Genomic DNA, 12,031 nt, shown 5'->3' on the forward strand with positions numbered 1-12,031 from the left:
TTGGTTAAGGCAGAGATAATATATCTTTGGAGAAACCATTTTTCTTGGAAAATGAATAGTAGACTTAGAAGATGTGAACAGTTGTAATTAAAGGCAAGAGAATCTTACTTTGGAGTTGTCACTTTTATTTAAGTTAACTCTTACATTCATTGTTGGGAGGGGCTCTGGAAATTCAGAGAAGTGGCTAGAAAGAGTCTTAAGAAGATAGTAACACTGTGAGATATCCTGAGACGTTTTCTAAGGCTATATAAATTATGCTTTTTTTTAGGTGGAAATAATTTTTACTATAGATTCTTTTTCTTCTAAGTTAATTTTATATTGTGAAGAGCCTTTGTATAATTGTACCCATTATGTGTTGTCTACTATGGTACACTTTTTCCTTAAAAAGGAGAAAATAATTGGTGTATAGAAAGTATAGTTCATCTTATGCATTAGACTTTTTTTTTTATTATTGCTGTTGTAGAAAATTCCAAACCATATGCTAGCTGAAACCAAAACTGGATATTTTTTAAAATCACTTGTACTTTTTTTTCTATGGCTTGTGAGAAGTTTTTAGGGTTAAAGCAGGAGTTAGAGATTCTTTTAACAAGCATTATTTTAAGAAAAATGTATGAGGAAATGATAAGGTAAAACCAATTTCTCTCTTTCTTTTTTCTCCTAGCATTTTTAAAACGTTGGGGTTTTTGGAGTGGTTGGATTTTCCCTGGAATTGAGTGAGAAATTCAGAAGACTGAAGCCCAGGCTTACTGTCTACCTTTCACGGAGGCCTAGCCGTGAGAGGACAGAAGAAGGCACGTGGCGAATCATGACAGCTGACAAAGACAAAGACAAAGACAAAGAGAAGGACCGGGACCGAGATCGGGACCGAGAGAGAGATAAAAGAGACAAAGCAAGAGAGAGCGAGAATTCAAGGCCTCGCAGGAGCTGTACCTTGGAAGGAGGAGCCAAAAATTATGCTGAGAGTGATCACAGTGAAGATGAGGACAATGACAATAGTGCCACCACAGAGGAGTCCACGAAAAAGAACAAAAAGAAACCACCGAAGAAAAAGTCTCGTTATGAAAGGACAGACACTGGCGAGATAACATCATACATCACTGAGGATGATGTTGTCTACAGACCAGGAGGTGAGGAGCATTAGTTCATTGGGGTCTTTACCAAGTGTTTGTGGAGGGGAAATGACACCAGCATGCAGGTGCATTTTCTCCTGGTGAGGCAGGCATGGAGCCCAGAATGGTAGATGGAAGCATGGGTGGGTAAACTCAAGGTAGTAAGCACGTTGACCCACTTTTGGCCAGGTGGATTTACTCACTTCTTTCTTCTGTCTGTCACCACATGGTCTTCTCTCCTGGGGTGGGTTTTTCTTTCTTTTCTTTTCTTTCTTTCTTTCTTTCTTTTTTTTTTTTTTTGTGCACTTGTCAGTTCTCCCCTTCTTTTTTCCTGCTGCTGCCTCTTTCCTCTAGCCTTCAACATCTGCTCAGTGGTTTTCACATTTGGACTTCTTCACTCAGATTAGGGTGTAGTGACTCTGGTGGGACCAGAAAACCTATGATTCTTGGAGACAGGAAGTTTTACATTGGCTGCAGAAGAGACCAGAAGCTAGAGACTTATTTTTAATGACCTTTAGACTAAGGTTTGTTTCTCCTCATAACCTTCTTTTCTAAAGAATTGAGCTTTAGTCTCTAATCAGTGATAACAGATGAAGCCAAATAACCTGCTTTGTTTTCTGTGTTCATTCAGTATACTGAGGTTTTATAGCATTGTTCAGAGAAGACACAGATCTAGTTTTCAGATGAGGTATAGGGAAATAAGTGATTCAGAACCTGTTGGGCATCAGCAAAACCTTCCTTTCTCATTTATATGTATTATATGTATTAATATACTTTTCTTACAGAAGTCAGTAAAATTAGCTAAAAGTAATTTTTTAATTACTTTTAGTGCTGAGGAATGACATGAATTTCATATGAGCTGTAATTAATAGATTAAAAGCCCCCCAGTTTCATGTTTGTCCAGGAAATGGAAATTATAAGGTGATTGTTGTGCCATTAACCTGGTACAGTTGTTTGACTAAGGAGTACTCTGTTTTGAACTTCACATAAAGTATCATTCTTTCTGCACCCTGACCCCGCCCCCCCCCACCCCAGGAATTAGTTTTGAATTTCTAAAGAATCAATATTAGAATTTATACCAATAAACTTGTATTGACAACTACAATTTCTTGGTTAATTGTATTATTGGAAGATATTTACATAATATAAAGTGATCACAGTTGAGGTTGTAGGGAGATTAAGGCTCTGCTGTAGAGATTCAATAATGTGTAGGTCACCCTGCTGTCAGTGTCTTTGATTCAGACTTTTAGATATTGGACAGTGAGATTTCCTTAGCCATCAAAGACTGTCTCATCACACAGTTAGCACAAAATGCTTGCTATAGAACTATTTAGTTCTAGATCATGAGAAAGGAACAGAATGTGTTAAATATAGATTATAGTGATAACTTAAAATAAGATCTTATTTGTTATCCTTTTTTCTTGATACATAATAATTCAATGTGGTAATGTGATCATTTGGATCATTGTCAGAAGGCCAGCTGCCTAATGCAGTATTGAATTCCAGCCTTTCTTAATGGAATTTAACTCCTCTATGTCAGCCATGATCCTCCCTCAAATGTTTGCAGTCAGTTACATGTGGCAAATGCTGCACACGGTGCCCCTCTTGTAAGAGAGTATCATAATTCATGACTCAGGGAAATTCTGCAGTTACGGAAACCTCCTTACTAGTAAAAAAAAAAAAAAAAAGAAAGAAAGAAAGAAAGAAACCCAACCCTGCCCGTTTCTCCATTTATGGGACTATGGCACACTGTTTCTTCTGAATAACTCCCTAAGAAAAGCCAGTTTTGAGAAAACTAGTTTGGGAACTGTTGCACATCCGTATCACACCTTCTACAGGATGATAGGAAGTCCTCCTTCCTGCTTGATGTTTAGAAGAGGATGTGGTGGAGGGAGGTTGCTAAGGGCTTATTTACACAATGCTTTGGGAAGAACTGAGCACCCTTGTGAAATGTGAAAAAGATAGCTCTTTGGACGCTAAATATGTTGTTCTAAAAGATCTATAGAAACCAGAAATGACCACTTTGTGCGAAGGGCTCCTTGTGCTTGGGTAGGTGATGTTGCTGTCGCCTGGGGTTTACACCCTGCCCGGTCCAGTGGATGCTTGACCCTTTGGTAAGGAGACTGTCTTTGACCTCATCAGTGGTTTCTTTTCTTCTTGGGGGATGCATTCAAAACTAAATGATTTAGTTGCCTTCTTGAAAAAGCGTCTTTCTAAATGAAGGGTGGTTACCTATTGCCTATTAGGTTTATGAAGGATCAGAAGGAAGGGTACTACTCTGATTAGGTTTTCAGATGGGACTGGATTTCTTTACTTTCCTTTGTCTTCCTTTCTGGTCCTTTTCTTTCCTCATGCAGAGTACTACAATAACATCTTTTGTTAGTGATAACCATTTTCCTCACCCCATTGCAGAGATTTAGTATGCTTAGTTGTATCTTAATGTTTAGGTGGGAACTCTATGGGACATCATAAGGGATTTCTTCAGTTTATTATTAGTTGTTGAATGGTAGATTTTTTTATGCTCATTTGTTTCTGTAGGGTGTAAAGCACAGAGTTTTCTTTTTGCTTTGTACTCTTTGGGTTTTAATACTTAGATTAAGTGTAAACTATAGTTACCTCCTAAATGTCATTAAGAATGAGCCAAGTAGTGAGTGATACCGTGAGGATAAAAATAGCCTATTATGTAACTACTTTTTATCCTAGGGGAACAGGTCTATAATCAGATCATTTAGTCTGAGAAGAATGAGATTTTAGTGACAAATTGGGTAAGTTAGAATTTAACACTAGCTAAGGTTTAACTTCATGCATGTCATAAACAGCTTTTTTGCCCTAGCTCCTTATCTCTGGAGTTATCTTCACTTTGTTCATAGGCACTCAACATACTGGACTTCTAGTTGCACTGTGCAAGTTACCGTCTGCCTTGGGACCTTTGTGCTTGCTGTTGCTGCAGGCTAATGAGCAGCCCCCATACACACAGACACACTTACTTCCTTATTCTTTCTTCAGCTTTTCCTTTCTGGGGTCTTTGCCTTTCCTCACCCAGGTTACTTAGTTTTCTTTCATAGATACTGCCACGGGATTATGTATCTTTTAGCACTAATAATTTTCTACTTTTTTTCTGTTATTGTTTTAGAATCAGTATGTCCTTCATAAAAGCAGCAATTCTGTTCTTGTTTTTTTTTTAATGGTATTCCTGGCATCTGTGACAATAGTGTACCCATAGTGTGTATTCCGTATTTGTTGAATAAATACATTTCTGAAAATCTTTCAGAAATCAATATATTGAGTGATTAATGATGTCAGAATTAGAATAATGCTTCTGGAAGTCTATTTTGAATCATTTATTTCTCAATGAATGATTTAGCAGACTTATTCTAAAATAAAAGACAAAACAGACTTTGAGGGGCTCTATTATATTTTGCCCCTAACTTCTTTGCTGTCTATCAACCATTACTCTGCTTTTGAGAAAACTGTCATGATAACATATCAATTTATCACACAGCTGTGTGCAGTCAGATTTCCCTTTTGGGCTTTTAAGCATAGTATACTGATTTCTAAAGTTTGCTCTGGGTAGCATATTAATTTCTTTATACTACCTCCCCTCCCCCCACAGTTTAGTTGAGATATAATTGATATAAAATCGTTTGTACCATGCAGTGATTTTATATATGTATGTATTGTAAAACAATTACCACAAACATCCGTAAGCTCACATTGTTACATTTTGTTTTATAGTGAGGACTTTAAAAATCTACTCTTATAACTTTTAAATACACAATGCAGTGTTAATTAGGCTCATCATGCTATACATTATGTCCCCTGAGTTTATTCATCTTTTAACTGGAAGTTTGTACCCTTTGGCCACTGTCACCCATATCCCATGCCCCCACCTCCCCCATCACTAATCTGTTCTCTGTTTTTATGAGTTTGGTATTTTTAGATTCTAATACAAGTGAGATCATACAATGTTTGTCTTTTTCCCTTTTTGACTTTCTTACTTAGCAAAATGCCTTCAGGGTTCATCCACGTTGTTGCAGACGGCAGGATTTTCTCCTCTTTTTATGACTGAGTATATTACATTGTATATACACCACATATTCTTTATTCATTCTTCCCTCAATGGACACTTAGGTTGCTTCCATGTCTTGGTTATTGTAAATAATGCTGAAATAAACACAGGGATGCAGATATATCTTCAAGATAGTGACTTAATTTCCTTCAGTCATATACCCAGTAGAACTTACAGGATTATATGGTAGTTATATTTTTGCTTTTTTTTGAGGAACTTCCATACTGTTTTCCACAGTAGCTATGCCAATTTACATTCCTGTCAATGGTGTATCCATTCCTTTCAGTTAGATCCTATTCCTGACCAGGTAAACAGTAAAAAATTCAAATTATTGGAAGTTATTTTTATCATTTTGGCATAGTGGTTTTGTTTGTTCTTTTGCTAAAGAAACATGTTTATTAAAAAGTGATTATTAAGCTGGTTCTCCATTTCTTGTAATATGTCAACTAATAATTTTATTTGATCTCTCTGGAATATTTATCCTGGATATTATTCCTAGAAAAACAGAAATCTCCATTACATATGAGGGGGAAAATCAAGGTTGAGGATTTTCAAGTTTGGTATATCTGTGTTCCTTCTACTTTTTGAACAAAGTGTGAAATTTTACATGAAGATAAATTTTATACATAGAAGACAAAGACCTTTTAAGTTCGTGGTTTATAAAATCTTAGGTGAAATAAATATTTCTCCTTTTTGTTTCCAAATTTTCCTCATTATTGTTAGAAATTGGGGACTTGAACTAAAAAAGGACGTAGAACCTAGAATTGACTTATTTTATACATTGGTCAGGATAGAAGATAAGCTTTTAAAAGGAAAAGTGAGACAGGCTTTCAGGGCTTGAAATTTTGATGTGAAATACAGCATATGGTTCAAGAGGAATAGAGGCAACCATAGAATTAAATTCCAACCAGTCTGTTGGGAACAGTTCGGATCTTTTAAAGTGCCTGATTGCAAAGGAAACTGTGAACTTGGATGCAAATAGACAGGAGGGAGTGAGGGAGCTGTGCCCATGGATGGTAACTAATCACTTGCCAAAGCATTTGCCCTCTTTCTGTATTGGGCTTGCTTTACTTATTTTGTTTCTACTCCTTAAAAAATTTCCTACACACCCTGGCTGGTGTGGCTCAATGGATTGAGTACTGGCCTGTGGACCAAAATGTTGCTGGTTCCATTCCTGGTTAGGGCCCATGTCTAGGTTGCAGGCAGGATGGATACCCAGTTGGGGGCGTGTGAGAGGCAACTAAATGATCAATGTTTCTCTCACACATCGAAGTTTTTCTTTCTCCCTCCTTTCCCCTTTCTGAAAGTAAATAAATAAAATCTTTTTAAAAAAGAAATCCCTATACAAACTATTCATTGTTTGCCTGTTACCCAGAAGCCAAGGGCTCACAGCTAGTTTGTAAGATGGCATGGGAATGACTGTGAGAATTGGTGAAGGCCAAGAATGGATGAATAGTTGCATAAAATACTGAAATAATACAAAAACCAAACATACCTGTGTTGAAAGAGAAAGAAGAAAGGGGTAGGCCTGTTTATTAGACAATGCATGATATAATTACTGTTGACCCTTGCAACAACCTGGGGGTTAGTGCTCCTGACCCTCTTGCACTATTAAAAAGTCTGCATATAACTTTTAACTATCTAAAAACTTAAATACTAATTGCTTATTATTGACCAGAAGCCTTATTGATAACATCAGTTAACAAATATTTTGTTTGTTACGTGCATTATATATGTTAATGTGCATTATTAGGGGGAACCCCACAAAAACTGGAATTATCTCCTGGAGGGCGGGCCTCTTGTAGGACAGGCTTCCCCTGCTAGGTGAGTGTTCAAGGAACCCACTGTATCATTGTACCAGCTGGTGTTGTGAGAGGCTGTGGTCGGCCTCAGTGAGTATTTTTTGAAGACTCCCTCAGTGTATTTGCTGATTTCATAATGGGTGATTTATGAGCACACCTGCCCACACCACGCTGAGTGTTCAGCAGTTTTTGGCCAAAAAGAGGTGTGACCCTTAAGTCCTACCCTTCCTATTCAAGGGATCTAGACTTCTTGGGTTTTATTTGTTTGGTTCCCTGGATTAAAAAAGTCCTAAAAGGGAAATGTTTTGCCAATGTGGAAGTGGTGAAACAAACAAAAAGAACCAACAGAAACACTAACAGGCATCAAAATCGATGAGTTCAAAACTTTTTTGAGCAGTAGAAAAAACATCTCGATAGATATATTGCACCAAATGCAGAGTACTTCGGAGGTGACTGAAGTTTAAACATGTAAGAATAAATACACAATTTTTAAAATAAATGAATTCCAGTTTGGGGGGGTTCTTCCTTGTATCCTGCATTCTGACAATGAAGTAAACTAGAGAAAATAAAATGTTATTAAAAAAATCATAAGGAAATGCCCAGGCTGGTGTGGCTCAGTGGATTGATCTGAAAGGTTGCTGGTTCGATTCCCAGTCAGGGCACACGCCTGGGTCACGGGTCCAGTCTCCAGTTGGGGGTGTGCAAGAGGCCACTGATAGATATTTTTCTCACACATCAATGTTTCTCTCCCTCTCTCTTCCCTTCTCTCTAAAAATAAATAAATAAAATCTTTAAAAAAGAAAATCATAAGGAAATGAAAATACATTTACTGTTTTATTGAAAAAAATCTGTATATAAATGGAGCCATGCATTTCAAACTCATGTTATTTGGAGTCAGCTGTACTTGGTTCTTTTTCTTTTGTTCTACTCCTAAAATTAGTTACATTTTGTCTGCTTTTGAAAATTGTTTATCTCTTATTTGTTTAATGTATATACACAGAATGACTGTTACAAAGGTAAATGCGTAGCAATTACGGGAAGTTAGCTGAGCGGGGAGAGGTAAATTGTTGCAGACTATTTAGGCTAATGCTGATTACTGGATTTGGAACCCTTTACCTAGCAACCAAAAGGGAAAATATATAGTTTTCATGATCTAGGAAAAGTGAGCATATCATATTTGTTCAAGATTTTTGAATGTAAGCTGGGAAATATTGGCCACATCACACACAAAAAGTAATTTGTTAGGACAACTCATGGAATGTTGGCAGCTTGCTCGGATTGAGGGCAGTGGTGATGTTTGGTCAGTAGAAACTACTGGCCATTCCATCTAGGTGCTACCACAGCAATGGGTGCCACTCAGCATTTTCTTGTTCTTGATGTCACTCAGCTCAAGTCACAGTCCCAGAAGAGTAAACTCAGTTGGCCAGGTGTGAATTCTATGTCTGTGTCTTGGATGAAAAAAGACAGAAAACTTGATTTATTGCCCCCCCTAAACTGCATGTGGTGGGGCTAAGATAATTCCCCACAATGAAACTAGGGAACTATTCAATAGGGGAAATAGATGCAAGAAGGCCAGGAAAACAACACATGTTCACTATATTCCACTTAATCAGGAGGCTCACACCACAGCACTAGATTCAAAGAGAACTTGTAACAACATATGATATTTATAAATAGTTTGTTTTGCTATGCATGTGATAAGTAAATAGAGGGATGGCGTCAGTGGAATGTATAATTTGTGCTGGTTCATATATAGCTTTTCCTAGGGAGAGGACTGAGAATAGAGAGAGAATTATAATGTATAATTATGTGATATAATGTAGAATTGATTGTATTTTAGCAGAAAAAGAAAAAGTAGATGAGAATTTAAACCTTAAGTTTGGCTGTTGCACTGGCAAGAGCCCTTTCATCTTTACTTAAAATGAAATGAAAAAATGAGCGCCTGAGCCTTAGGGTTTCTTAGGGTGCACCCCCACTGCACTCTCTGACTGACAGGTTGCCTTGCCCACTGTGCTCACCTTCACAAAAGCCCCATGTTAATCTGCATTGTTTTGGTGCCTTCAAGCCAGCATCTGTTGTTTTGTAAGGCAGTGTTCAGCCACTCTGGTGTGCCTTCTTGTGCTGTCTTGTTTCTTGAGGGGCAATTAAGGCACAATCAGGAAAACAAACATCCTATCACCCTCTGCTAGACCAGGCTGGCCTGAGACTGTATTGAGAAATCTTCCCCCCACTGTTTAAAGGACCCTTCTTGGGCTTTACGCTGTATTTTATATGTCCTTTTATTTTTAGTTAACCTTTTTTTTTTTTTTTTTGCTTAACATGAAGTTCTCCCAGGAATACACACATATATTTGTGACCCTTAAATTTTTTTTTTAATTTTTGAAAGATTTTATTTATTTATTTTTAGAGAGAGGGGAAAGGAGGGAGAGAGGGATAGAAATAGAAATCAGTTGCCTTTGTAATACCCCGAACTGGGCCTCGACCCAGGCATGTGCCCTGACTGGGAATCGAACTGGCAACTTTTTGGTCTGCAGGCTGCTGCTCAATCCACTGAACCACACCAGCCAGGGCTATTTTTGACCCTTTATGTCTTTGACTCTTTTGAGATTTTTCATCCTTTTGAGCTACATTCTTTCATTTTCTTAGGACTATATAATTTTTATAGATATTTAAAGTGTTTATTCAAATGCTTGCCTGCCTGTGGTGTGACAGCTCATGAATTATTCTGTGACAGTCGAGTAGGCTCAGGCAAAACTTTTTTAGGAGGCCTTTGCCTGTGCAGATGCTGAAAAAATATCTCAATATAGTGTGACAAACCCATAGAATTCCTGGTTAATGTTATTCTGAGAGCAGACATTGTTCCCAGACATCTCTGCTCTGATGTTAATCTGGCTCCTGTTGAATATGTTAGGCTCTGGCTGTTCAGGACTACATGCTGGTGGGTCAGTCATGATGCATTCCCAGTTGAGTGTATATATGTGCCTGAATCTGAACTGGACGTGCCTCTTGCTATGGTTTCAGTTTGCCATTGCTGATAGAGAACTTTTCTTCTGATTTTATTGGTTACCAAGTTTAGTCATTGCTCCTTGAGACCCTCTCTGGAGTGTCATGGTAAACATAGAAAGCTCTTTTGGCAGGGCGATGGGGGTGGGTATCACAGTGGAGCCTGCATTTATCTAGTTCATTTAAAGCGGTATGTGGAGCTTAAAGGAGAAGACAAGGTGCAGGCAGGGTTAATCAAGAGCATCTTTATACTCAATATAGGGTCAGGCAAAAAAGTAAGTTTGCAGTTGTTTGTATGGAAAAAGACAATAATTAATAAATAATAATACAAGAATAAACCCTGTGTTTTGCCCATTCGCAAATGTAAACCTGCTTTTGCTCCACTCTAGTTTTATAAGACTTAGAAGCCCAATTGGTTTGTTTTTTAAATCGTTTGTAACTTGGTCTGTAGCTAGGACACATGTTCTACTTTCATTTTATGTTTGTCCTCTGTCAAGTTCTAGATGTGTTTTATTTTTTATTTTTTTAAATATATTTTATTGATATGCTATTATAGTTGTCCCTTTTTTCCCTCCTATTTATTCCCCTCTGCCCTGTATCCCCCCTCCCACCATCATCATTCCCTTACCTTAGTTCATGTCCATGGGGCATACATGTAAGTTCTTTGGCTTCTCCATTTCCCATACTATTCTTAACCTCCCCCTGTCTCTTTTATACCTACCATTTATGTTTCTTATTTCCTGTACCTTTTTCCCCCTTTCTCTCCCCTCCCCCTCCCCACTAATAGCCCTCCATGTGATCTCTATTTCTGTGAATCTGTTCCTCTTCTAGTTGTTTGCTTTGTTTTTTTAGGTTTGATCGTTGATAGTTGTGAGTTTGTTGTCATTTTACTGTTCGTATTTTTGATCTTCTTTTTCATAGATAGGTCCCTTTAACACTTCATATAATAAGGGCTTGGTGATGATGAGCTCCTTTACCTTGACCTTATCTGGAAAGCACTGTATCTGCCCTTCCATTCTCAATGATAGCTTTGCTGGATAGAGCAATCTTGGATGTAGGTCCTTGCCTTTCTTTCCAGCCCCTTCTTGCCTGCAAAGTTTCTTTTGAGAAATTAGCTGAATAGTCTTTTGGGCACTCCTTTGTAGGTAACTTTTTCTTGCTTTTAGGAATCTCTCCTTATCTTTAATCTTGGGTAATGTAATTATGATGTACCTTGGTGTGTGCTTCCTTTGGTCCAATTTTCTTGGGACTCTCTGAGCTTCCTGGACTTCCTGGAAGTCTTTTTCCTTTGCCAGATTAGGGAAGTCTCCTTCATTATGTTTTCAAATAAGTTTTCATTTTTTTTGCTCTTCCTCTTCTCCTTCTGGCACCCCTATGATAAAGATGTTGGAATGTTTATGTGGTTTTCACACAATAAAAGATATAGTAACAAAATAATAAAGGAAGGATGAGTTTGTAAAGAAGGCCACACTAGATGAGACAAGTAGAAGAGACCATCTAGATTAGGTAGGTGGCAGATGAGTTTTGTCTCCTGTTCCAGGTGAGTGAGTGCTCTGATCATTGACATTGTTTTCTTTGGCACAGGTAGAGGAGTATGTACCATCCTCATCCTAGAGTCCCAAAATAAGCTGAGTTTTTCAGTTCCAATAAAATACGTGGCAAGGAACTTGGAGATGTGACTTCAGAGCACTCTCTTATCCTTGGAAGGCATTGCCCGGCAGGTTTATTTTTTATGTTTTAGGCCTGAATGCTTGACAGTAATAACCTGTAGAAAAATTTTTGAGCATTTTATAAATGGAAAGTTTCTGAGCAAATTTGTCATTATTAAATAAAAGGCCATATACATTGTAATTTTTTATGGTGTAAAATTTACATTTTCAGTGGAGCTGTGAAATAAGTATATTTAGTACGCATTTCTATAGGAGTGGCCAGCAAACTTTCTGTAAAGGGCCATACAGTAAACATTTTCAACTTTTGCTGTAGGCTATAGGTCTCTGTTGGAGCTATTCAACTTTGTCCTTGTCGTGAAAGCAACAACAGGCAAGATG

At 37.7% G+C, this 12,031-nt stretch overlaps 1 protein-coding gene across 8 annotated transcripts in view; it reads left to right on the forward strand.

Annotated features, from left to right (window-relative positions):
• RERE (arginine-glutamic acid dipeptide repeats) overlaps positions 1 to 12,031 on the forward strand; it is a 392,196-nt gene that overhangs the window by 157,167 nt on the left and 222,998 nt on the right. For all 8 annotated transcript variants that reach the window (XM_053920116.2, XM_045190485.3, XM_045190486.3 and 5 more), the window contains one exon: positions 662 to 1,127. In XM_053920116.2, coding sequence (XP_053776091.1) covers positions 806 to 1,127 — 322 coding nt within the window. In that variant the 5' untranslated portion in view covers positions 662 to 805. The remainder of the gene's footprint in view (positions 1 to 661; positions 1,128 to 12,031) is intronic.

The sequence above is a fragment of the Desmodus rotundus genome, chromosome 3 (assembly GCF_022682495.2).
Source record: "Desmodus rotundus isolate HL8 chromosome 3, HLdesRot8A.1, whole genome shotgun sequence".
NCBI lineage: Eukaryota > Metazoa > Chordata > Mammalia > Chiroptera > Phyllostomidae > Desmodus > Desmodus rotundus.